General features: G+C 49.3%; 1 protein-coding gene across 2 annotated transcripts in view; it reads left to right on the plus strand.

Moving 5' to 3' along the window:
• Window positions 1-27081, plus strand: part of LOC139415807 (1-phosphatidylinositol 4,5-bisphosphate phosphodiesterase beta-3-like) — a 108561-nt gene that overhangs the window by 57454 nt on the left and 24026 nt on the right. For both annotated transcript variants that reach the window (XR_011635020.1, XM_071163914.1), the window contains exons 5-21: window positions 786-865; window positions 1302-1355; window positions 3489-3561; window positions 7369-7469; window positions 10933-11099; window positions 14528-14674; window positions 14854-15011; window positions 15306-15388; window positions 15572-15656; window positions 16770-16926; window positions 17378-17479; window positions 17787-17860; window positions 19593-19689; window positions 20013-20222; window positions 21457-21611; window positions 22084-22245; window positions 22892-22991. Coding sequence is in view for 1 of the 2 variants with exons in the window: in XM_071163914.1 (XP_071020015.1) it covers window positions 786-865; window positions 1302-1355; window positions 3489-3561; window positions 7369-7469; window positions 10933-11099; window positions 14528-14674; window positions 14854-15011; window positions 15306-15388; window positions 15572-15656; window positions 16770-16926; window positions 17378-17479; window positions 17787-17860; window positions 19593-19689; window positions 20013-20222; window positions 21457-21611; window positions 22084-22245; window positions 22892-22991 (2005 nt within the window). In the remaining variant the exon portion in view is untranslated. The remainder of the gene's footprint in view (window positions 1-785; window positions 866-1301; window positions 1356-3488; window positions 3562-7368; window positions 7470-10932; window positions 11100-14527; window positions 14675-14853; window positions 15012-15305; window positions 15389-15571; window positions 15657-16769; window positions 16927-17377; window positions 17480-17786; window positions 17861-19592; window positions 19690-20012; window positions 20223-21456; window positions 21612-22083; window positions 22246-22891; window positions 22992-27081) is intronic.

Consider the following 27081-nt stretch of genomic DNA (forward strand, 5'->3'; position numbering starts at 1 on the left):
GTCTGTCTGTCTGTCTCTCTCTGTGTCTGTCTGTCTGTCTGCCTCTCTCTGTATCTGTCTCTCTGTGTAACTAGCCAATGTAATGGTTGGTTTCTAAACTAAATGAAACATGGTTAGGTCAACTTCATTATTACACCCAATTTAGTTTGAAAGTGTAAGATAACAGATTCTCTCTCCCTCCCTGCGTCTAAAGTAGTGCACTATATAGGGACTAGGGTGCCAGCCCTGGTCTAAAGTAGTGCACTATATAGGAAATAGGGTGCCAGTCCTGGTCTAAAGTAGTGCACTATATAGGGAATAGGGTGCCAGTCCTGGTCTAAAGTAGTGCACTATATAGGGAATAGGGTGCCAGTCCTGGTCTAAAGTAGTGCACTATATAGGGAATAGGGTGCCAGTCCTGGTCTAAAGTAGTGCACTATATAGGGAATAGGGTGCCAGTCCTGGTCTAAAGTAGTGCACTATATAGGGAATAGGGTGCCAGTCCTGGTCTAAAGTAGTGCACTATATAGGGAATAGGGTACCAGTCCTGGTCTAAAGTAGTGCACTATGTAGGGAATAAGGTTACATTTGGAACACTACCTTTTTTGTTGTGTGTGTGTGTGTGTGTGTGTGTGTGTGTGTGTGTGTGTGTGTGTGTGTGTGTGTGTGTGTGTGTGTGTGTGTGTGTGTGTGTGTGTGTGTGTGTGTGTGTGTGTGTGTGTGCGTGCGGCAATGATGGTAATAGCTGATCGTGTGTGTATCGCTGTTTTTATGAATCATTGTTAACTGTGTGTGTGTGTGTTCAGGTGTGGACAGAGGAGCTCTTTAAACTAGCCACAAACATTCTGTCCCAGAATGCATCTCGCAACACCTTCCTCCTCAAAGCGTAAGTCGTGTGTATGTACCGATTGTCATGAAAACTTCCCTGTGGAAATATATTGTGCAAGTTCTCCCACTTAAAAAGATGAGAGAGGCCTGTAATTTTCATCATAGGTACACTTCAACTATGACAGACAAAATGAAAAAAATCACATTGTAGGATTTTTAATGAATTTATTTGCAAATTATGGTGGAAAAAAAGTATTTGGTCACCTACAAACAAGCAAGATTTATGGCTCTCACAGACCTGTAACTACTTCTTTAAGAGGCTCCTCTGTCCTCCACTCGTTACCTGTATTAATGGCACCTGTTTGAACTTGTTATCAGTATAAAAGACACCTGTCCACAACCTGTCCACAATTCTTTCCAATGTGTCAAGTAATTATCTTTCTGTCTCTGTCTCTGTCTCTCTCTCTCTCTCTCTCTCTCTCTCTCTCACACAGATACACCAAGTTAAAGTTGCAGGTGAATCAAGATGGAAAGATTCCAGTGAAGAAGTGAGACACTTCTGCTGTTCCTGACGGAACTCTACTTTCTTTCCCAGTTTCACTTCCTCCCTCTGTTGCTCTCTCTCTCTCCCTGCGTCTCTCTCTCTCTCTCTCCCTGCGTCTCTCTCTCTCTCCCTGCGTCTCTCTCTCTCTCCCTGCGTCTCTCTCTCTCTCCCTGCGTCTCTCTCTCTCTCCCTGCGTCTCTCTCTCTCTCCCTGCGTCTCTCTCTCTCCCTGCTTCTCTCTCTCTCTCCCTGCGTCTCTCTCTCTCTCCCTGCGTCTCTCTCTCCCACTCTCCCTGCGTCTCTCTCTCCCACTCTCCCTGCGTCTCTCTCCCACTCTCCCTGCGTCTCTCTCTCCCACTCTCCCTGCGTCTCTCTCTCCCACTCTCCCTGCGTCTCTCTCTCCCACTCTCCCTGCGTCTCTCTCTCCCACTCGCCCTGCGTCTCTCTCTCCCACTCTCCCTGCGTCTCTCTCACTCTCCCTGCGTCTCTCTCTCTCTCCCTGCGTCTCTCTCTCTCTCCCTGCGTCTCTCTCTCTTTCCCTGCGTCTCTCTCTCTCTCCCTGCGTCTCTCTCTCTCTCCCTGAGTCTATCTCTCTCTCCCTGCGTCTCTCTCTCTCTCCCTGCGTCTCTCTCTCTCTCCCTGCGTCTCTCTCTCTCTCCCTGCGTCTCTCTCTCTCTCCCTGCGTCTCTCTCTCTCTCCCTGCGTCTCTCTCTCTCTCCCTGCGTCTCTCTCTCTCTCCCTGCGTCTCTCTCTCTCCCTGCGTCTCTCTCACTCTCCCTGCGTCTCTCTCTCTCTCCCTGCGTCTCTCTCTCTCTCCCTGCGTCTCTCTCTCCCACTCTCCCTGCGTCTCTCTCTCCCACTCTCCCTGCGTCTCTCTCTCCCACTCTCCCTGCGTCTCTCTCTCCCACTCTCCCTGCGTCTCTCTCTCTCTCCCTCAGTCTCTCTCTCTCTCCCTGCGTCTCTCTCTCTCTCCCTGCGTCTCTCTCTCTCTCCCTGCGTCTCTCTCTCTCTCCCTGCGTCTCTCTCTCTCTCCCTGCGTCTCTCTCTCTCTCCCTGCGTCTCTCTCTCTCTCCCTGCGTCTCTCTCTCTCTCCCTGCGTCTCTCTCCCTCTCCCTGCGTCTCTCTCACTCTCCCTGCGTCTCTCTCTCTCTCCCTGCGTCTCTCTCTCTCTCCCTGCGTCTCTCTCTCCCACTCTCCCTGCGTCTCTCTCTCCCACTCTCCCTGCGTCTCTCTCTCCCACTCTCCCTGCGTCTCTCTCTCTCTCTCCCTGCGTCTCTCTCTCTCTCTCCCTGCGTTTCTCTCTCTCTCCCTGCGTCTCTCTCTCTCTCCCCGCGTCTCTCTCTCTCTCCCCGCGTCTCTCTCTCCCCACGTCTTTCTCTCCCTGCGTCTCTCTCTCTCTCTCTCTCTCCCTGCGTCTCTCTCTCTCTCCCTGCGTCTCTCTCTCTCTCCCTGCGTCTCTCTCTCTCTCCCTGCGTCTCTCTCTCTCTCCCCGCGTCTCTCTCTCCCCACGTCTCTCTCTCCCCACGTCTCTCTCTCCCCGCGTCTCTCTCTCCCACTCTCCGTGCGTCTCTCTCTCCCACTCTCCCTGCGTCTCTCTCTCCCACTCTCCCTGCGTCTCTCTCTCCCACTCTCCCTGCGTCTCTCTCTCTCTCTCCCTGCGTCTCTCTCTCCCTGCGTCTCTCTCTCCCCGCGTCTCTCTCTCCCCACGTCTCTCTCTCCCCGCGTCTCTCTCTCTCTCTCTCCCTGCGTCTCTCTCTCTCTCTCTCTCCCTGCGTCTCTCTCTCTCCCCGCGTGTCTCTCTCCCCACGTCTCTCTCTCCCCGCGTCTCTCTCTCCCTGCGTCTCTCTCTCTCTCTCTCCCTGCGTCTCTCTCTCTCTCTCTCTCCCTGCGTCTCTCTCTCTCTCTCTCCCTGCGTCTCTCTCTCTCTCTCTCTCCCTGTGTCTCTCTCTCTCTCTCTCTCTCTCCCTGCGTCTGTCTTTCTCTCTCTCTCTCTCTCTCCCTGCGTCTGTCTCTCTCTCTCTCTCCCTGCATCTCTCTCTCTCTCTCTCTCCCTGCGTCTCTCTCCCCCTCAATTAATTTTAAATGCACAATGTTTGAACAATCCTGTCTTCATCTCTCTGTCTCCGTCTGTCTCTCAGCATTCTCAAGATGTTCTCTGACAAGAAGAGAGTGGAGACAGCACTGGAACAGTGCGGTCTGGTCACCAACAAGGTAATCAACCAATCACAGATATCCATTACTTCATAACAGATCCATAATGCTTCATTTACCCAGAGTCATCAATACCGTCATCTTTATTAATAAAACAAGACATGCATGTATAGTGCTCTAGGATCAGGTCCACCCCCCCCCCCCTCACACACACACCCTTGTAATGTAATTTATTATAATTGAAAAGGTCAAACTGCTCCTAGATCAGATTATCTGATGTTGGTTTTCAGGGCAGCAGCATGTGAACTGCTGAGAGCTATGCACAGTCAGGTTCAAAGGTCAACTTCTGTTTCCTCCGTAACCAGGTGTGGTCCCCTTGTCGTTGACCTCTGTCCATTTCTCCCTACACACACACACACACACACACACACACACACACACACACACACACCAGTGTCTTGGCAACATAGTGTGTTGCCATGGTAACTGCTGGCCAGTCTTAGCAGGCCTGTGTGTTAGTGTGTGTGTTATTGTCCTATGCTGCCCCCTGCTGGTAGAACTGGTTAACTGACTGGTAAAGAGCAACTGCCTCTAAATATCAACTTCTCATTTAGAAAACAGCCCATATCTGGCATCAATATGAGTCGGAAAGGTTTATTCTAGTGTCAAAATTGACTACAAAGTGTAAATGGGATCATTTTGGTCATAAAGTCAGTCACGGCCAAAACTGAGTTTTGTGAGATTTGTGGTCATGACTGCATTACAAAGCAAGTTAATGTTGGGTTCACTTTAATGCTGCCCACATGCCCACAGCTGGGAGCACAGAGGTCATCATCAATTTGGAGTGTAGCTGAAATTTGGGTTGACTTTGGATATCTCTATGGGACTAGTTAGGGACCATCGGTAAATTGCACAAAGTACATGAGACATGTTAAAATTCCGCTAGTCTAAAAACAGTAGAAATGTATAAATAAATATTGAAAGCATTTAATGAGAACTAGAAGGTGTGCAACATGAAAATATTGTCTCATTTACGTTGTGTAATTTATTAACTATCCCCGGAGATAAGCTGTCCAAAGTTTAAGCCACTTTGCCACGGTCGCACATCAGCCCGGTGACACTAATTTGCCAAAATAATTGGTCTAACTCTTCCCACCTGCGAACACACTTAAACCACACCCCCCGGAACCACACCCCCGGAACCACACCCCCGGAACCACACCCCCGGAACCACACCCCCGGAACCACACCCCTGGAACCACACCCCCTAAACCACACCCCCTAAACCAACTACTACTATTCAGGACCACTATCATTTCTTAATAAACCAAATGTAAAATGAGATCGAATCAGGAAGTGAAGTCAACCTTTAAGGATTCTTCTACACATTTATCTAACTACAGCTGTGCATTAGGAACTGACTCCAGATCAGCCTTTACACTAACCCTGTTAATGTATTGCATTATGTGTTCTCTGTCAGCTGACTCCAGATCAGTCACCCATAGTTCTGGACTACCCAACCTTTCGACTGACACTCTTCTCTTCTCTTCCCCCTCATCTCCCCCTCTCCACCTCCATCCCTCTCTCATCCCCTCTCCACCTCCATCCCTCTCTCATCCCCTCTCCACCTCCATCCCTCTCTCCACCTCCATCCCTCTCTCATCCCCTCTCCACCTCCATCCCTCTCCACCTCCATCCCTCTCCACCTCCATCCCTCTCTCCACCTCCATCCCTCTCTCATCCTCTCTCCACCTCCATCCCTCTCTCATCCCCTCTCCACCTCCATCCCTCTCTCCACCTCCATCCCTCTCTCATCCCCTCTCCACCTCCATCCCTCTCTCCATCACCTCCACCTCCATCCCTCTCTCATCCTCTCTCCACCTCCATCCCTCTCTCATCCTCTCTCCACCTCCATCCCTCTCTCATCCTCTCTCCACCTCCATCCCTCTCTCATCCCCTCTCCACCTCCATCCCTCTCTCATCCCCTCTCCACCTCCATCCCTCTCTCATCCTCTCTCCACCTCCATCCCTCTCTCATCCCCTCTCCACCTCCATCCCTCTCTCATCCTCTCTCCACCTCCATCCCTCTCTCATCCTCTCTCCACCTCCATCCCTCTCTCATGCTCTCTCCACCTCCATCCCTCTCTCATCCTCTCTCCACCTCCATCTCTCTCTCATCCCCTCTCCACCTCCATCCCTCTCTCCACCTCATCCCTCTCATTCTCTCCCTCCCCTCTCCACCTCCATCCCTCTCTCCATCCCTCTCTCCACCTCCATCCCTCTCTCCACCTCCATCCCTCTCTCCACCGCCATCCCTCTCTCCATCCCCTCTCCACTTCTCCATCCCTCTCTCCACCTCCATCCCTCTCTCCACCTCCATCCCTCTCTCCACCTCCATCCCTCTCTCCATCCCTCTCTCCACCTCCATCCCTCTCTCCACCTCCATCCCTCTCTCATCCCCTCTCCACCTCCATCCCTCTCCACCTCCATCCCTCTCTCCACCTCCATCCCTCTCTCATCCTCTCTCCACCTCCATCCCTCTCTCATCCCCTCTCCACCTCCATCCCTCTCTCCACCTCCATCCCTCTCTCATCCCCTCTCCACCTCCATCCCTCTCTCCATCACCTCCACCTCCATCCCTCTCTCATCCTCTCTCCACCTCCATCCCTCTCTCATCCTCTCTCCACCTCCATCCCTCTCTCATCCTCTCTCCACCTCCATCCCTCTCTCATCCTCTCTCCACCTCCATCCCTCTCTCATCCCCTCTCCACCTCCATCCCTCTCTCATCCTCTCTCCACCTCCATCCCTCTCTCATCCCCTCTCCACCTCCATCCCTCTCTCATCCTCTCTCCACCTCCATCCCTCTCTCATGCTCTCTCCACCTCCATCCCTCTCTCATCCTCTCTCCACCTCCATCTCTCTCTCATCCCCTCTCCACCTCCATCCCTCTCTCCACCTCATCCCTCTCATTCTCTCCCTCCCCTCTCCACCTCCATCCCTCTCTCCATCCCTCTCTCCATCCCTCTCTCCACCTCCATCCCTCTCTCCACCGCCATCCCTCTCTCCATCCCCTCTCCACTTCTCCATCCCTCTCTCCACCTCCATCCCTCTCTCCACCTCCATCCCTCTCTCCACCTCCATCCCTCTCTCCACCTCCATCCCTCTCTCCATCCCTCTCTCCACCTCCATCCCTCTCTCCACCTCCATCCTGTCTCCACCCTCTCTCCATCCCCTCTCCACCCTCTCTCCATCCCCTCTCCACCTCCATCCCCTCTCCACCTCCATCCATCTCTCATCCCTCTCTCCACCTCCATCCCCCTCTCCACCTCCATCCCTCTCTCCACCTCCATCCCTCTCTCCACCTCCATCCCTCTCTCCACCTTCATCCCTCTCTCCACCTCCATCCCTCTCTCCACCTCCATCCCTCTCTCCACCTCCATCCCTCTCTCCACCTCCATTCATCTCTCATCCCCCTCTCCACCTCCATCTCCACCTCCATCCACCTCCATCCCTCTCTCCACCTCCATCCATCTGTCATCCCCCTCCACCTCCATCCCCCTCTCCACCTCCATCCTCCTCTCCACCCTCTCTCCATCCTCTCTCCATCCCTCTCTCCACCTCCATCCCCCTCTCTACCTCCATCCTCCTCTCCACCCTCTCTCCATCCCCTCTCCACCTCCATCCATCTGTCATCCCCCTCTCCACCTCCATCCTCCTCTCCACACTCTCCATCCTCTCTCCATCCTCTCTCCACCCTCTCTCCATCCTCTCTCCATCCCCTCTCCACCTCCATCCATCTGTCATCCCCCTCTCCACCTCCATCCTCCTCTCCACACTCTCCATCCTCTCTCCATCCCTCTCTCCAGGCAGAGGGCATTAAGCCAGACGACTTTACTTGTGATATGTTCCAGAGCTTTCTCCACAGTCTCTGTCTCCGACCTGAGATAGAACGCATCTTCGTAGAGCTGTGAGTCACACACACACACACACACACACACACACACACACACACACACACACACACACACACACACACACACGAATGCACACACAAACATACTCACAACAAACACTCGAGTGCACACACACACACACACACACACACACAGTTACTCGCTGTATACATCCTTTCTCATACAGTGTTAGACACATTATTACATCACACAACGCAACAGACCATAACAACCTAATCTCTCTCTCTAACCAACTCTATGCCTGCTCTACCAACCTAATCTCTCTCTCTAACCAACTCTATGCCTGCTCTACCAACCTAATCTCTCTCTAACCAACTCTATGCCTGCTCTACCAACCTAATCTCTCTCTCTAACCAACTCTATGCCTGCTCTACCAACCTAATCTCTCTCTCTAACCAACTCTATGCCTGCTCTACCAACCTAATCTCTCTCTCTAACCAACTCTATGCCTGCTCTACCAACCTAATCTCTCTCTCTAACCAACTCTATGCCTGCTCTACCAACCTAATCTCTCTCTCTAACCAACTCTATGCCTGCTCTAACAACCTAATCTCTCTCTCTCTAACCAATTCTATGCCTGATCTACCAATTTAATCTCTCTCTAATCAACTCTATGCCTGCTCTACCAACCTAATCTCTCTCTCTAACCAACTCTATCCCTGCTCTACCAATTTAATCTCTCTCTCTAACCAACTCTATGCCTGCTCTAACAACCTAATCTCTCTCTCTAACCAACTCTATGCATGCTCTACCAACCTAATCTCTCTCTCTAACCAACTCTATGCCTGCTCTACTAACCTAATCTCTCTCTAACCAACTCTGTCTGCTCTACCAACCTATTCTCGCTCTACCAACCTAATCTCTCTCTCTAACCAACTCTATGCCTGCTCTAGCAACCTAATCTCTCTCTCTCTAACCAATTCTATGCCTGCTCTACCAATTTAATCTCTCTCTAATCAACTCTATGCCTGCTCTACCAACCTAATCTCTCTCTCTAACCAACTCTATCCCTGCTCTTCCAACCTAATCTCTCTCTCTAACCAACTCTATGCCTGCTCTAACAACCTAATCTCTCTCTCTAAACAACTCTATGCATGCTCTACCAACCTAATCTCTCTCTCTAACCAACTCTATGCCTGCTCTACTAACCTAATCTCTCTCTAACCAACTCTGTCTGCTCTACCAACCTATTCTCGCTCTCTCTAACCAACTCTATGCCTGCTCTACCAACCTAATCTCTCTCTAACCAACTCTATGCCTGCTCTACCAACCTAATCTCTCTCTCTAACCAACTCTATGCCTGCTCTACCAACCTAATCTCTCTCTCTAACCAATTCTATGCCTGCTCTACCAACCTAATTTCTCTCTAACCAACTCTATGCCTGCTCTACCAACCTAATCTCTCTATCTCTAACCAACTCTATGCCTTCTCTACCAACCTAATCTCTCTCTCTCTAACCAACTCTATGCCTGCTCTACCAACCTAATCTCTCTCTCTAACCAACTCTATGCCTGCTCTACCAACCTAATCTCTCTCTCTCTAACCAACTCTATGCCTGCTCTACCAACCTAATCTCTCTCTCTCTAACCAACTCTATGCCTGCTCTACCAACCTAATTTCTCTCTCTCTAACCAACTCTATGCCTGCTCTACCAACCTAATCTCTCTCTCTCTAACCAACTCTATGCCTGCTCTACCAACCTAATCTCTCTAACCAACTCTATGCCTGCTCTACCAACATAATCTCTCTCTCTAACCAACTCTATGCCTGCTCTCCCAACCTAATCTATCTCTAACCAACTCTATGCCTGCTCTACCAACCTAATCTCTCTCTCTCTAACCAACTCTATGCCTGCTCTACCAACCTAATCTCTCTCTAACCAACTCTATGCCTGCTCTACCAACATAATCTCTCTCTCTAACCAACTCTATGCCTGCTCTACCAACCTAATCTCTCTCTAACCAACTCTATGCCTGCTCTACCAACCTAATCTCTCTCTCTCTCTAACCAACTCTATGCCTGCTCTACCAACCTAATCTCTCTCTCTAACCAACTCTATGCCTGCTCTAACAACCTAATCTCTCTCTCTCTAACCAATTCTATGCCTGCTCTACCAATTTAATCTCTCTCTAATCAACTCTATGCCTGCTCTACCAACCTAATCTCTCTCTCTAACCAACTGTATCCCTGCTCTACCAACCTAATCTCTCTCTCTAACCAACTCTATGCCTGCTCTAACAACCTAATCTCTCTCTCTAACCAACTCTATGCATGCTCTACCAACCTAATCTCTCTCTCTAACCAACTCTATGCCTGCTCTACTAACCTAATCTCTCTCTAACCAACTCTGTCTGCTCTACCAACCTATTCTCGCTCTACCAACCTAATCTCTCTCTCTAACCAACTCTATGCCTGCTCTAGCAACCTAATCTCTCTCTCTCTAACCAATTCTATGCCTGCTCTACCAATTTAATCTCTCTCTAATCAACTCTATGCCTGCTCTACCAACCTAATCTCTCTCTCTAACCAACTCTATCCCTGCTCTACCAACCTAATCTCTCTCTCTAACCAACTCTATGCCTGCTCTAACAACCTAATCTCTCTCTCTAACCAACTCTATGCATGCTCTACCAACCTAATCTCTCTCTCTAACCAACTCTATGCCTGCTCTACTAACCTAATCTCTCTCTAACCAACTCTGTCTGCTCTACCAACCTATTCTCGCTCTCTCTAACCAACTCTATGCCTGCTCTACCAACCTAATCTCTCTCTAACCAACTCTATGCCTGCTCTACCAACCTAATCTCTCTCTCTCTAACCAACTCTATGCCTGCTCTACCAACCTAATCTCTCTCTCTCTAACCAACTCTATGCCTGCTCTACTAACCTAATCTCTCTCTAACCAACTCTGTCTGCTCTACCAACCTATTCTCGCTCTCTCTAACCAACTCTATGCCTGCTCTACCAACCTAATCTCTCTCTCTCTAACCAACTCTATGCCTGCTCTACCAACCTAATCTCTCTCTCTCTAACCAATTCTATGCCTGCTCTACCAACCTAATTTCTCTCTAACCAACTCTATGCCTGCTCTACCAACCTAATATCTCTCTAACCAACTCTATGCCTGCTCTACCAACCTAATCTCTCTCTAACCAACTCTATGCCTGCTCTACCAACCTAATCTCTCTCTCTCTCTAACCAACTCTATGCCTGCTCTACCAACCTAATCTCTCTCTCTCTCTAACCAACTCTATGCCTGCTCTACCAACCTAATCTCTCTCTCTAACCAACTCTATGCCTGCTCTACCAACCTAATCTCTCTCTAACCAACTCTATGCCTGCTCTACCAACATAATCTCTCTCTCTAACCAACTCTATGCCTGCTCTACCAACCTAATCTCTCTCTAACCAACTATATGCCTGCTCCATCTCTCCCTATCCCCCCTCCCTCCCAGTGGTTCTAAGGGGAAGCCCTTCCTCTCCCTGGATCAGTTGACAGACTTTATAAACCGTCGTCAGAGAGACTCTCGTCTCAACGAGGTGCTGTATCCTCCGCTGAAGAGAGAGCAGATCAGACAACTGATGGAGAAATACCAGAGCAATGCCAGCCAGCTGGAGAGAGGTGAGGGGGGAGTAATGCAAGCCAGCTGGAGAGAGAGGTGAGGGGGGGAGTAATGCCAGCCAGCTGGAGAGAGGTGAGGGGGGAGTAATGCCAGCCAGCTGGAGAGAGGTGAGAGGGGAGTAATGCCAGCCAGCTGGAGAGAGGTGTGAGGGGGGGAGTAATGCCAGCCAGCTGGAGAGAGGTGAGGGGTGAGTAATGCAAGCCAGCTGGAGAGAGAGGTGAGGGGGGGAGTAATGCCAGCCAGCTGGAGAGAGAGGTGAGGGGGGAGTAATGCCAGCCAGCTGGAGAGAGAGGTGAGGGGGGAAAATGCCAGCCAGCTGGAGAGAGAGGTGAGGGGGAGCAATGCCAGCCAGCTGGAGAGGGGGGGAGGGGTAATGCCAGCCAGCTGGAGAGGGAGGGGGGGAACAGTGGCAGCCAGCTGGAGAGGGGGGGGGGTATTGCCAGTCAGCTGGAGAGAGAGGGGGGGGATAATGCCAGCCAGCTGGAGAGAGAGTGGGGGGGGATAATGCCAGCCAGCTGGAGAGAGAGTGGGGGGGATAATGCCAGCCAGCTAGAGAGGGAGGGGGAGGGATAATGCCAGCCAGCTGGAGAGGGAGGGGGGAGCAATGCCAGCCAGCTGGAGAGAGAGGGGGGATAATGCCAGCCAGCTGGAGAGGGAGGGGTAATGCCAGCCAGCTGGAGGGGGGAGGGGTAATGCCAGCCAGCTGGAGAGAAAGGGGGGGAACAATGCCAGCCAGCTGGAGAGAAAGGGGGGGAGCAATGCCAGCCAGCTGGAGAGGGGGGGGGGGGTTATTGCCAGCCAGCTGGAGAGGGAGGGGGGGGGGGGTAATGCCAGCCAGCTGGAGAGAGAGGGGGGGGTAATGCCAGCCAGCTTGAGAGAGAGGGGGGGTAATGCCAGCCAGCTGGAGAGAGAGGGGGGATAATTCCAGCCAGCTGGAGAGGGGGGGGTATTGCCAGCCAGCTGGAGAGGGAGGGGGGGGGGGGTAATGCCAGCCAGCTGGAGAGAGAGGAGGGGGGGGTAATGCCAGCCAGCTGGAGAGAGAGGGGGGGTTATGCCAGCCAGCTGGAGAGAGAGGCCAGCCAGCTGGAGAGAGAGGGGGGGATGATGCCAGCCAGCTGGAGAGGGGGGGGGGACAGTGCCAGCCAGCTGGAGAGGGAGGGGGGTATTGCCAGCCAGCTGGAGAGAGAGAGGGGGAGGTAATGCCAGCCAGCTGGAGAGAGAGAGGGGGGAGGTAATGTCAGCCAGCTGGAGAGAGAGAGGGGGGAGGTAATTGCCAGTCAGCTGGAGAGAGGGGGGTAATGCCAGCCAGCTGGAGAGAGGGGGGTAATGCCAGCCAGCTGGAGAGAGAGAGGGGGAGAGGTATTGCCAGCCAGCTGGAGAGAGGGGGGGTAATTCCAGCCAGCTGGAGAGAGGGGGGTAATGCCAGCCAGCTGGAGAGAGAGGGGTATAATGCCAGCCAGCTGGAGAGAGGGGGGGGTAATGCCAGCCAGCTGGAGAGAGGGGGGTAATGCCAGCCAGCTGGAGAGAGGGGGGTAATGCCAGCCAGCTGGAGAGAGGGGGGTATAATGCCAGCCAGCTAGAGAGAAGGGGGGTATAATGCCAGCCAGCTGGGGAGAGGGGGTAATGCCAGCCAGCTGGAGAGAGTGGGGTAATGCCAGCCAGCTGGAGAGAAGGGGGAGGTTAATGCCAGCCAGCTGGAGAAATGGGGGTATAATGCCAGCCAGCTGGAGAGAGGGGGGAAATAGTGTGGGTTCATGATGATATACAGTGGGGAGAACAAGTATTAGATACACTGCCGATTTTGCAGGTTTCCCTACTTACAATGCATGTAGAGGTCTGTAATTTTTATCATAGGTAAACTTCAACTGTAAGAGACGGAATATAAAACAAACATCCAGAAAATCACATTGTATGATTTTTAAGTAATTCATTTGCATTTTATTGCATGACATAAGTATTTGATCACCTACCAACCAGTAAGATTGTTCTCCACTCATTACCTGTATTAACTGCACCTGTTTGAACTCGTTGCCTGTATAAAAGACATACACTGTCCACACACTCAATCAAACAGACTCCAACCTCTCCACAATGGCCAAGACCAGAGAGCTGTGTAAGGACATCAGGGATAAAATTGTAGACCTGCACAAGGCTGGGATGGGCTACAGGACAATAGGCAAGCAGCTTGGTGAGAAGGCAACAACTGTTGGCGCAATTATTAGAAAATGGAAGAAGTTCAAGATGACGGTCAACATAGATGACGGTGGAAACATAATTATTTGGGGATGCTTTTCTGCAAAGGGGACAGGATGACTGCACCGTATTGAGGAGATCCTTCCCTCCTTCCCTCAGTAAGAGCATTGAAAATGGGTCGTGGCTGGGTCTTCCAGCATGACAACGACCCGAAACACACAGCCAGGGCAACTAAGGAGTGGCTCCGTAAGAAGCATCTCAAGGTCCTGGAGTGGCCTAGCCAGTCCCCAGACCTGAACCCAATAGAAAATCTTTGGAGGGAGCTGAAAGTCCGTATTGCCCAGCGACAGCCCCGAAACCTGAAGGATCTGGAGAAGGTCTGTATGGAGGAGTGGGCCAAAATCCCTGCTGCAGTGTGTGCAAACCTGGTCAAGAACTACAGGAAACGTATGATCTCTGTAATTGCAAACAAAGGTTTCTGTACCAAATATTAAGTTCTGCTTTTCTGATGTATCAAATACTTATGTCATGCAATAAAATGCAATTTAATTACTTACAAATCATACAATGTGATTTTCCTGGATTTTTGTTTTAAATTCCATCTCTCACAGTTGAAGTGTACCTATGATAAAAATTACAGACCCCTACATGCTTTATAAGTAGGAAAACCTGCAAAATCAGCAGTGTATCAAATACTTGTTCTCCCCACTGTATTTGACTTGATTATCTTGTTGGTGAGGTGCTATTGATTCTCTGGTTTGATGTCTGTTTGAGCCAAACACACATTTCCACTTTACATGACAACGTTATTAGTTTCTAGTTGTCTGATCTTCTCTCTATCTCACTATCCTTTTATTTTTCTCTCTCTCCATCTCTCTCTCTCTTTCTCTATCTCTCTCCCTCTCTCTCTCCCTATCTCTCTCCCTATCTCTCTCCCTCTCTCTCCATCTCTTTATCCCTCTCTCTCCCTCTCTCCCTCTCTCTCTCTCCCTCCCTCTCTGTCTCTCTCTCTCTCTCTCTCTCTCTCTCTCTCTCTCTCTCTCTCTCTCTCTCCATCTCTCTCCCTCTCTCTCTCTCTCCCCATCTCCATCTCTCTCTTCCTCTCCCTCTCTCCATCTCTCTCCCTCCATCTCTCTCCCTCTTTCTCTCTCTCTCTCTCTCCCCATCTCTATCTCTCTCTCCATCTCTCTCTCTCGCTCTCCCTCATCTCTCTCTCCCTCCCTCCTCTCTCCAGATCAGATCAGTCTGATGGGGTTCAGCAGGTATCTAGGAGGAGAGGAGAATTCCATGGTCCCTCCAGAGAGACTGGACATCATAGATGATATGAACCAGCCCCTGTCCCACTACTTTATCAACTCTTCCCACAACACCTACCTCACAGGTACACACACTGTTAGACACACAACACACTGTTAGACACACAACACACTGTTAGACACACAACACACTGTTAGACACACAACACCTACCTCACAGGTTAATACTCACACATACACACATACTGTACACACAGACAATCTGATTGGTGTAAAGGTGTCCCCTCCTCCTCCTCTTCCCCAGTTGGTCAGCTGACAGGTCTGTCGTCGGTGGAGATGTATCGCCAGGTGTTACTGACCGGTTGTCGCTGTATAGAGCTGGACTGTTGGAAGGGACGGCCGCAGGACGAAGAACCTTACATCACACACGGCTTCACCATGACCACAGAGATACCCTTCAAGGTGTGTGTGTGTGTGCGTGTGTGTGTGCGTGCGTGTGTGCGTGCGTGTGTGTGTGCGTGCGTGTGTGTGTGCGTGTGTGTGTGTGTACTTCATCACACACAGCTTCACCATGACCACTGACACAACCTTGAAGGTTTACCATAAGTCTGAAATGATTTCTATATAGTGCTGGTCCTCACATCAGTGTACTACATTGTATATGATGATCACCTGCCTAATATATTCTCTCTCTCTCTACCTCTTTCTCTCTCTCTCTCTCTCTCTCTCTCTCTCTCTCTCTCTCTCTGTGTGAAGGAGGTGATTGAAGCGATAGCAGAAAGTGCGTTCAAGGCCTCTCCCTATCCCCTCATCCTCTCCTTCGAAAACCATGTTGACTCGTGAGTGAAGCATTCTGGGTAGTGAGAAGGGAAATCCTGAGAACCTTCAATTCAATGGGCTTTATCTGAAACATATATGTTGCCAAAGTAAATGAAATAGACAAAATTAAAAATAAACAAGGGAAACATTAGTAAACACCTACAAAGGTTTTCAAATGTTATATTATGTTCTGTCTCTCGCAGGGCGAAGCAGCAGGCCAAGATGGCGGAGTATTGTCAAAGTATCTTTGGAGACGCCCTTCTCATCGACCCTCTGGAGAAATACCCGGTGAGTCTGGGATCAGGAATGAGAGGTCAGGAAGGTCACGGATTAGTTAGGAACTCCCCTCAGCAGGCCAGCTATTATTTGGACATTCAATTGAAAAGAAACAACCAATTTAGCAGAGAGAAACACGGCCCTGGCTTAGCGGGAGGTAAACCGTCGGTTGGGGCTACTTTAGGACAGTGGAGGCTGTTGAGGGGAGGACGACACATTAATAATGTCTGGAACAGAGGGAATGAAACAGCTGGAAACTGAACGTTTTGCTGTATTTGACACCATTCCATGTATTCCGCTCCAGCCATTACCACGAGCCCGTCCTCCCCAATTAAGAGGCCACCAACCTCCTGTGAATTAGGAACACTACTGATCCCAGCTCAGCCCTTACACTAGCCCTGTTAATGTATTGTATTATGTCTTCTCTAACAGCTGATCCCAGCTCAGCCCTTACACTAGCCCTGTTAATGTATTGTATTATGTCTTCTCTAACAGCTGATCCCAGCTCAGCCCTTACACTAGCCCTGTTAATGTATTGTATTATGTCTTCTCTAACAGCTGATCCCAGCTCAGCCCTTACACTAGCCCTGTTAATGTATTGTATTATGTCTTCTCTAACAGCTGATCCCAGCTCAGCCCTTACACTAGCCCTGTTAATGTATTGTATTATGTCTTCTCTAACAGCTGATCCCAGCCCAGCCCTTACACTAGCCCTGTTAATGTATTGTATTATGTCTTCTCTAACAGCTGATCCCAGCTCAGCCCTTACACTAGCCCTGTTAATGTATTGTATTATGTGTTCTCTAACAGCTGATCCCAGCTCAGCCCTTACACTAGCCCTGTTAATGTATTGTATTATGTCTTCTCTAACAGCTGATCCCAGCCCAGCCCTTACACTGGCCCTGTTAATGTATTGTATTATGTCTTCTCTAACAGCTGATCCCAGCTCAGCCCTTACACTAGCCCTGTTAATGTATTGTATTATGTCTTCTCTAACAGCTGATCCCAGCTCAGCCCTTACACTAGCCCTGTTAATGTATTGTATTATGTCTTCTCTAACAGCTGATCCCAGCCCAGCCCTTACACTGGCCCTGTTAATGTATTGTATTATGTCTTCTCTAACAGCTGATCCCAGCTCAGCCCTTACCGTCGCCCCAGGAGCTGCTGGGTAAGATCTTGATCAAAAACAAGAAGAAGCACCACCACAGAGCGTCCACCAGGGGCAGTCTGAGGAGGAGGACCGGAGAGACGGACAGTCTGGGACAGGCTTCACCTCTTAACGGTATTCACTGTCTACACACACACACACACACACACACACACACACACACACACACACACGTAAAGTAAGTATGGACACACACACACACAAACCTACACACACTTCCAAATGTAGTATTATGTTGTGCCGTGTGACTTTTCCTGTAGTGGTATACAGTATATATTTTACAAGAGTATGTATTTCCTGTAGTGGTATTATACAGTACATGTATTTCCTGTAGTGGTATTATACAGTACATGTATTTCCTGTAGTGGTATTATACAGTACATGTATTTCCTGTAGTGGTATTATACAGTACATGTATTTCCTGTAGTGGTATTATACAGTACATGTATTTCCTGTAGTGGTATTATACAGTACATGTATTTCCTGTAGTGGTATACAGTACATGTATTTCCTGTAGTGATTTTCAGTATATTGACAAGTATTTATTTATTTTCTGTTTGTTTAGACTGTCATTTCAGTGACAGTGATGGAGGCCAGCTGCTATCCAATGGGGAAGAGAGGCTTGCAGACAGGCTGGTTAAAGACGGAGATCCTCGCAAATCTATTGGTCAGTTTACTTCCTGAATGGGGGCGGCAGGGTAGCCTAGTGGTTAGAGCGTTGGACTAGTAACCGGAAGGTTGCGAGTTCAAACCCCCGAGCTGACAAGGTACAAATCTGTCGTTCTGCCCCTGAACAGGCAGTTAACCCACTGTTCCTAGGCCGTCATTGAAAATAAGAATTTGTTCTTAACTGACTTGCCTGGTTAAATAAAGGTAAAATAAAAAATAAATAAATAAAAAATCAAACATGCTGGGGGTGGGAGAGAGGGATGGATGGACATACATAGGTAACATGTTTACATGTGTTCTGGTAGGAGGGGAGGGAGAAAGTGATGAGGAGGAGGAAGAGGAACCAGTGGCTGAACTGAAGAAACCAAACTCTGATGAGGTGAGTCCTCTACTAATTGATTGATTGTCACTTATTGTTCCCTGAAGTGGGTTCTATTTACTTGGGTCGTCCCAGTGAGCAAATGAACACGCAATGGTTCTATGTATCTTTTTTTATTGACCTCTCTCTCTGTCTCTCTGTCTCTCGGTCTCTCTGTCTCTCTCTGTCTCGGTCTCTCTGTCTCGGTCTCTCTGTCTCGGTCTCTCTCTGTCTCGGTCTCTCTCTGTCTCGGTCTCTCTCTCTCTGTCTCTCTGTCTCTCGGTCTCTCTGTCTCTCTCTGTCTCGGTCTCTCTGTCTCGGTCTCTCTCTGTCTCGGTCTCTCGGTCTCTCTGTCTCTCTCTGTCTCGGTCTCTCTGTCTCTCTCTCTCTGTCTCGGTCTCTCTGTCTCGGTCTCTCTGTCTCGGTCTCTCTGTCTCGGTCTCTCTGTCTCGGTCTCTCTGTCTCTCTGTCTCGGTCTCTCTGTCTCTCTGTCTTGGTCTCTCTGTCTCGGTCGCTCTGTCTCTCTGTCTCGGTCTCTCTGTCTCTCTGTCTTGGTCTCTCTGTCTCGGTCGCTCTGTCTCTCTGTCTCGGTCTCTCTGTCTCTCTGTCTTGGTCTCTCTGTCTTGGTCTCTCTGTCTCGGTCTCTCTGTCTCTCTGTCTTGGTCTCTCTGTCTCGGTCTCTCTGTCTCGGTCTCTCTGTCTTGGTCTCTCTGTCTCTCTCTGTCTCGGTCTCTCTGTCTCTCTCTGTCTCGGTATCTCTGTCTCGGTCTCTCTGTCTCTCTCTGTCTCGGTCTCTCTGTCTGTCTCTCTCTGTGTCGGTCTCTCTCTCTGTCTCTCTCTGTCTCGGTCTCTCTGTCTCTCTCTGTCTCGGTCTCTCTGTCTCTCTCTGTCTCTCTCTGTCTGTCGGTCTCTCTGTCTCTGTCTCTCTCTCTCGGTCTCGGTCTCTCTGTCTCTCTGTCTCGGTCTCGGTCTCTCTGTCTCGCTCTCTCTGTCTCGGTCTCTCTGTCTCGCTCTCTCTGTCTCGCTCTCTCTGTCTCGCTCTCTCTGTCTCTCGGTCTCTCGGTCTCTCGGTCTCTCTGTCTCTCGGTCTCTCGGTCTCTCGGTCTCTGTCTCTCTTTTTGTCTCTCTCTTTGTCTCTATAACATAACACACAGAAATACGAGCCTTTGGTCATTAATATGATCGAATCCGGAAACTATCATTTCGAAAACAAAACGTTTATTATTTCAGTGAAATACGGAACGGTTCGGTATTTTATCTAAGGGGTGGCATCCCTAAGTCTAAATATTGCTGTTACATTGCACAACCTTCAATGTACAGTGCCTTGCGAAAGTATTCGGCCCCCTTGAACTTTGCAACCTTTTGCCACATTTCAGGCTTCAAACATAAAGATATAAAACTGTATTTTTTTGTGAAGAATCAACAACAAGTAGGACACAATCATGAAGTGGAACGAGGGGGGGGCGTCTGTATAGCTGGGGAAGATGTTTCAGGAGATTTGGGGGGGGGGGGGGGGGGGGCGTCTGTATAGCTGGGGAAGATGGGTTGGATATAATGTTATAGAGGTGAGGTTTTGGTTATTGTGATTTGTGGCGTTGTATCGTGGGGTAGAGGGTAAGGTGAGTATGCAGCACAGGGATATTTGTTTTTTAAAGGGGGGTGGGTGAGGTTTTAATGAAATGAAGTGAGGATGTGCCATTAAAGAAAGACAAGTCAAAGTCTCTCTGTCTCTGTCTCTCCATCTCTCTCTCAGGGTACTGCTAGTAGTGAGGTGAACGCAACAGAGGAGATGTCTACTCTGGTCAACTACATAGAACCTGTCAAGTTCAAGAGCTTTGAGGTCGCAAACAGTGAGTGTGTGTTGAGTGTGGGAGGCCTAACCTCCCCTCTCATGTAGAGCATGACTCACTCATAGTTCATAGTCAGCCAACACACACTGATTTATTTAGCTGATGTTAATATATTCTCTCTCTCTCCCTCTCTCCCTCTCTCTCTCTCTCCCTCTCCCTCCTCTCTCTCCTCTCTCTCCCTCTCTCCTCTCTCCTCTCTCTCTCTCCTCTCTCTCCCTCTCCCTCTCTCCTCTCTCCTCTCTCCCTCTCTCCTCTCTCTCTCCTCTCTCCCTCTCTCCTCTCTCTCTCTCTCTCTCTCGTTCTCTCTCTCCTCTCTCTCTCAGAGAGGAATAAGTATTTTGAGATGTCGTCGTTCGTTGAGACTAAGGGTATGGACACCCTGAAGAGTGCCCCCATTGAGTTTGTTGAGTACAATAAGAAGCAGCTGAGTCGTATCTATCCCAAGGGCACCAGGGTAGACAGTTCCAACTACATGCCTCAACTCTTCTGGAACGTCGGCTGTCAGATGGTGGCATTGAACTTCCAGACTCTTGGTAAGCTCCTTCTCCCTCGTTTCCTCTCCTCATTATTCCCCCTCTCTCCGCCTCCATCTCTCTCCCTCTCTCCTCTCTCCCTCTCTCCTCTCTCCCTCTCTCCCTCTCTCCTCTCTCTCTCTCTCTCTCTCTAAGCTCCTTCTTTTAATTTCCTTCTCCCTCGTTTCCTCCCCTCATTATTCCCCCTCTCTCCACCTCCATCTCTCAGTCTCTATCCCTATCCCTCTTTCTTCATCTCTCTCTCTCACACACTCTCTCTCTCTCCCCAATCTCAATTCAAAGGGGCTTTATGGGAAACACGTGTTAACATTGCCAATGCAAGTGAAGTAGATAATATATAAAAGTGAAATAAACAATACAAATGAACAGTAAACATTACACTCACATTTCAAATGTCATATTATGTCTATATACAGTGTTGTAATGATGTGGAAATAGTTCAAGGACACAAGATAAAATGAATAAACATAAATATGGGTTGTATTTACAATGGTGTGTGTTCTTCACTGGTTGCCCTTTTCTTGTGGCAACAGGTCACACATCTTGCTGCTGTGATGGCACACTGTGGAATTTCACCCAGTAGATATGGGAGTTTATCAAAATTGGATTTGTTTTTGATTTCTTTGTGGATCTGTGTAATCGGAGGGAAATATGTCTCTCTAATATGGTCATACATTGGGCAGGAGGTTAGGAAGTGCAGTTCAGTTTCCACCTCATTTTGTGGGCAGTGAGCACATAGCCTGTCTTCTCTTGAGAGCCAGGTCTGCCTACGGTGGCCTTTCTCAATAGCAAGGCTATGCTCACTGAGTCTGTACATAGTCAAAGCTTTCCTTAAGTTTGGGTCAGTCACAGTGGTCAGGTATTTCGCCACTGTGTCCTCTCTGTGTAGGGCCAAATAGCATTCTAGTTTGCTCTGTTTTTTTGTTAATTCTTTCCAATGTGTCAAGTAATTATCTTTTTGTTTTCTCATGGTTTGGTCTAATTGTGCTGCTGTCCTGGGGCTCTGTAGGGTGTGTTTGTGTTTGTGAACAGAGCACCAGGACCAGCTTGCTTAGGGGACTCTTCTCCAGGTTCATCTCTCTGTAGGTGATGGCTTTGTTATGGAAGGTTTGGGAATCGCTTCCTTTTAGGTGGTTATAGAATTTAACGGCTCTTTTCTGAATTTTGATAATTAGCGGGTATCGGCCTAATTCTGCCTCTCCCCTCTCTCCTCTCTCCTCCCCCTCTCTCTTAGACCTGCCCATGCAGTTGAACATGGGAGTATTTGAGTATAATGGCCACAGTGGCTACCTGCTGAAACCAGAGTTCATGAGAAGGACAGACAAACACTTTGACCCCTTCACTGAGAACATTGTGGACGGCATCGTAGCCAACACCGTGAAGATCAGGGTGAGTGTGTGTGTGTGTGTGTGTGTGTGTGTCTCTGTGTGTGTGTCTCTGTGTGTGTGTCTCTGTGTGTGTGTCTCTGTGTGTGTGTGTGTGTCTCTGTGTGTGTGTGTCTCTGTGTGTGTGTGTCTCTGTGTGTGTGTGTCTCTGTGTGTGTGTGTGTCTCTATGTGTGTGTGTCTCTGTGTGTGTGTCTCTCTGTGTGTGTGTGTCTCTGTGTGTGTGTCTCTCTGTGTGTGTGTCTCTCTGTGTGTGTGTCTGTGTGTGTGTGTGTGTCTGTGTGTGTCTTGTGTGTGTGTGTGTGTCTGTGTGTGTGTGTCTCTGTGTGTGTGTGTGTGTGTGTGTGTTTGTGTCTCTGTGTGTGTGTGTGTCTCTGTGTGTGTGTGTGTCTCTGTGTGTGTGTGTGTGTGTCTCTGTGTGTGTGTGTGTCTCTGTGTGTGTGTGTGACCATCTTCTCCCCATCCCTCCATCTCCAGGTGATCTCGGGTCAGTTCCTGACCGATAAGAAAGTGGGCGTGTACGTGGAAGTGGACATGTTTGGACTTCCTGCCGACACAAAGAGGAAGTATCGCACCAGGACATCCAATGGGAACAGCCTGGACCCTGTCTGGGATGACGAGACATTTGTCTTCAACAAGGTAACGTTAACACAGCCTCAACACACGCATGAGTGCAAACTCACGAACCGAACACACACTCGCAGAAACACAAAGACACAACAACGTAAAATCGCCCATAATGCCGGGAATGTCCATCTACTTCCAATTCCATTCATTTCAATAGGGCTCATTTGTTAGCCCTGCATTGTGATAAAACAACAAATAATTTCTCTCCTCCTCTAGGTGGTCCTCTCTAGGTGGTCCTCTCCTCCTCTCTAGGTGGTCCTCTCCTCCTCTCTAGGTGGTCCTCTCTAGGTGGTCCTCTCCTCCTCTCTAGGTGGTCCTCTCCTCCTCTCTAGGTGGTCCTCTCTAGGTGGTCCTCTCCTCCTCTCTAGGTGGTCCTCTCTAGGTGGTCCTCTCCTCCTCTCTAGGTGGTCCTCTCTAGGTGGTCCTCTCCTCCTCTCTAGGTGGTCCTCTCTAGGTGGTCCTCTCTAGGTGGTCCTCTACTCCTCTCTAGGTGGTCCTCTCTAGGTGGTCCTCTCTAGGTGGTCCTCTCTAGGTGGTCCTCTCTGGGTGGTCCTCTCTGGGTGGTCCTCTCTGGGTGGTCCTCTCTAGGGGGTCCTCTCCACCCTGGTGTCTCTGAGGATTGTCCTGATAATCTCTCTACTTCCCTCCTCTTCTCTAGGTGGTCCTCCCCACCTTGGCCTCTTTGAGGATTGCTGTGTTTGAGGAGAATGGGAAGTTCCTGGGACATCGGATCTGTCCTGTGTCAACTATCCGCCCCGGTCAGTACTGAGTATGGTTTGCTGGATTCAGGCATTCAGACTTATTGTAATCTGTTACCATGGGGATTAATTTGCAATATTTTGTTTTAAAATCAAATTGTATTTGTCACATGCGCCGACTATAACAGGTGTAGTAGACCTTACAGTGAAATGCTTACTTACAAGCCCTTAACCAACAATGCAGTTTTGAGAAAATGCCTTAAAAAAGTAATTGCTAAGAATAACAAATGATTAAAGAGCAGCAGGAAATAACAATAGCGGGGCTTTATACAGGGTATTACGGTACAGAGTCAATGTGGAGGCTATATACAGGGTATTACGGTACAGAGTCAATGTGGAGGCTATATACAGGGTATTACGGTACAGAGTCAATGTGGAGGCTATATACAGGGTATTACGGTACAGAGTCAATGTGGAGGCTATATACAGGGTATTACGGTACAGAGTCAATGTGGAGGCTGTATACAGGGTATTACGGTACAGAGTCAATGTGGAGGCTATATACAGGGTATTACGGTACAGAGTCAATGTGGAGAATATATACAGGGTATTACGGTACAGAGTCAATGTGGAGGCTATATACAGGGTATTACGGTACAGAGTCAATGTGGAGGCTATATACAGGGTATTACGGTACAGAGTCAATGTGGAGGCTATATACAGGGTATTACGGTACAGAGTCAATGTGGAGGCTATATACAGGGTATTACGGTACAGAGTCAATGTGGAGGCTATATACAGGGTATTACGGTACAGAGTCACTGTGGAGGCTATATACAGGGTGTTACGGTACAGAGTCAATGTGGAGGCTATATACAGGGTATTACGGTACAGAGTCAATGTGGAGGCTATATACAGGGTATTACGGTACAGAGTCAATGTGGAGGCTATATACAGGGTATTACGGTACAGAGTCAATGTGGAGGCTATATACAGGGTATTACGGTACAGAGTCAATGTGGAGGCTATATACAGGGTATTACGGTACAGAGTCAATGTGGAGGCTATATACAGGGTATTACGGTACAGAGTCAATGTGGAGGCTATATACAGGGTATTACGGTACAGAGTCAATGTGGAGACTAAATACAGGGTATTACGGTACAGAGTCAATGTGGAGGCTATATACAGGGTATTACGGTACAGAGTCAATGTGGAGGCTATATACAGGGTATTACGGTACAGAGTTAATGTGGAGGCTATATACAGGGTATTACGGTACAGAGTCAATGTGGAGACTTTATACAGGGTATTACGGTACAGAGTCAATGTGGAGGCTATATACAGGGGGTACCGGTACAGAGTCAATGTGGAGGCTATATACAGGGGGTACCGGTACAGAGTCAATGTGGAGGCTTTATACAGGGGGTACTGGTACAGAGTCCATGTGGAGGCTTTATACAGGGGGTACTGGTACAGAGTCCATGTGGAGGCTTTATACAGGGGGTACTGGTACAGAGTTAATGTGGAGGCTTTATACAGGGGTACTGGTACAGGGTCAATGTGGAGGCTGTATACAGGGTATTACGGTACAGAGTCAATGTGGAGGCTATATACAGGGTATTACGGTACATAGTCAATGTGGAGGCTATATACAGGGGGTACTGGTACAGAGTTAATGTGGAGGCTATATACAGGGGGGTACTGGTACAGAGTTAATGTGGAGGCTATATACAGGGGGTACCGGTACAGAGACAATGTGGAGACTATATACAGGGGGTACCGGTACAGAGTCAGTGTGGAGGCTATATACAGGTGGTACCAGTTCAGAGTCCATGTGGAGGCTTTATACAGGGGGTACCAGTACAGAGTCAATGTGGAGGCTATATACAGGGTATTACGGTACAGAGTCAATGTGGAGGCTATATACAGGGTATTACGGTACAGAGTCAATGTGGAGGCTATATACAGGGGGTACCGGTTCAGAGTCAATGTAGAGGCTATATACAGGGGGTACCGGTTCAGAGTCATTGTAGAGGCTATATACAGGGGGTACCGGTTCAGAGTCAATGTAGAGGCTATATACAGGGGGGTACTGGTACATAGTCAATGTGGAGACTATATACAGGGGGTACCGGTACAGAGTCCATGTGGAGGCTATATACAGGGGGTACCGGTACAGAGTCCATGTGGAGGCTATATACAGGGGGTACCGGTACAGAGTCAGTGTGGAGGCTATATACAGGTGGTACCAGTTCAGAGTCCATGTGGAGGCTTTATACAGGGGGTACCGGTACAGAGTCAATGTGGAGGATATATACAGGGGGTACCGGTACAGAGTCAATGTGGAGGCTATATACAGGGGGTACCAGTACAGAGTCAATGTGGAGGCTATATACAGGGGGTACTGGTACAGAGTCAATGTGGAGGCTATATACAGGGGGTACTGGTACAGAGTCAATGTGGAGGATATATACAGGGGGTACTGGTACAGAGTCAATGTGGAGGCTATATACAGGGGGTACTGGTACAGAGTCCATGTGGAGGCTATATACAGGTGGTAGTGGTACAGAGTCAATGTGGAGGCTATATACAGGGGGTACCGGTACAGAGTCAATGTGGAGGATATATACAGGGGGTACCGGTACAGAGTCAATGTGGAGGCTATATACAGGGGGTACCGGTACAGAGTCAATGTGGAGGCTATATACAGGGGGTACTGGTACAGAGTCAATGTGGAGGCTATATACAGGGGGTACTGGTACAGAGTCCATGTGGAGGCTATATACAGGGGGTACTGGTACAGAGTCAATGTGGAGGCTATATACAGGGGGTACCGGTACCCAGTCAATGTGGAGGATATATACAGGGGGTACCGGTACAGAGTCCATGTGGAGGCTATATACAGGGGGTACTGGTACAGAGTCAATGTGGAGGCTATATACAGGGGGTACTGGTACAGAGTCAATGTGGAGGCTATATACAGGGGGTACTGGTACAGAGTCAATGTGGAGGCTATATACAGGGGGTACTGGTACAGAGTCAATTTGGAGGCTATATACAGGGGGTACCGGTACCCAGTCAATGTGGAGGCTTTATACAGGGGGTACAGGTACAGAGTCCATGTGGAGGCTATATACAGGGGGTACTGGTACAGAGTCAATGTGGAGGCTATATACAGGGGGTACCAGTTCAGAGTCCATGTGGAGGCTATATACAGGGGGTACCAGTTCAGAGTCCATGTGGAGGCTATATACAGGGGGTACCAGTTCAGAGTCCATGTGGAGGCTATATACAGGGGGTACCGGTACCCAGTCAATGTGGAGGCTATATACAGGGGGGTACTGGTACCGACCGAGTCAATGTGGAGACTATATACAGGGGGTACCAGTACAGAGTCAATGTGGAGGCTATATACAGGGAGTACCAGTACAGAGTCAATGTGGAGGCTATATACAGGGGGTACCGGTTCAGAGTCAATGTGGAGACTATATACAGGGAGTACCAGTACAGAGTCAATGTGGAGGCTATATACAGGGGGTACCAGTACAGAGTCAATGTGGAGACTATATACAGGGGGTACCAGTACAGAGTCCATGTGGAGGCTATATACAGGGGTACCAGTTCAGAGTCCATGTGGAGGCTATATACAGGGGGTACCAGTACAGAGTCCATGTGGAGGCTATGTACAGGGGGTACCGGTACAGAGTCCATGTGGAGGCTATATACAGGGGGTACCGGTACAGAGTCCATGTGGAGGCTATATACAGGGGGTACCAGTTCAGAGTCCATGTGGAGGCTATATACAGGGGGTACAGGTACAGAGTCAATGTGGAGGCTATAGACAGGGGGTACCGGTACAGAGTCCATGTGGAGGCTATATACAGGGGGTACCGGTACAGAGTCAATGTGGAGGCTATATACAGGGGTACCGGTACATAGTCAATGTGGAGGCTATATACAGGGGTACCGGTACAGAGTCAATGTGGAGGCTATATACAGGGGTACCGGTACAGAGTCAATGTGGAGGCTATAGACAGGGGGTACCGGTACAGAGTCCATGTGGAGGCTATATACAGGGGGTACCGGTACAGAGTCAATGTGGAGGCTATAGACAGGGGGTACCGGTTCAGAGTCAATGTGGAGGCTA

Source organism: Oncorhynchus clarkii, chromosome 9, assembly GCF_045791955.1.
Source record: "Oncorhynchus clarkii lewisi isolate Uvic-CL-2024 chromosome 9, UVic_Ocla_1.0, whole genome shotgun sequence".
NCBI classification, from domain to species: Eukaryota; Metazoa; Chordata; class Actinopteri; order Salmoniformes; family Salmonidae; genus Oncorhynchus; species Oncorhynchus clarkii.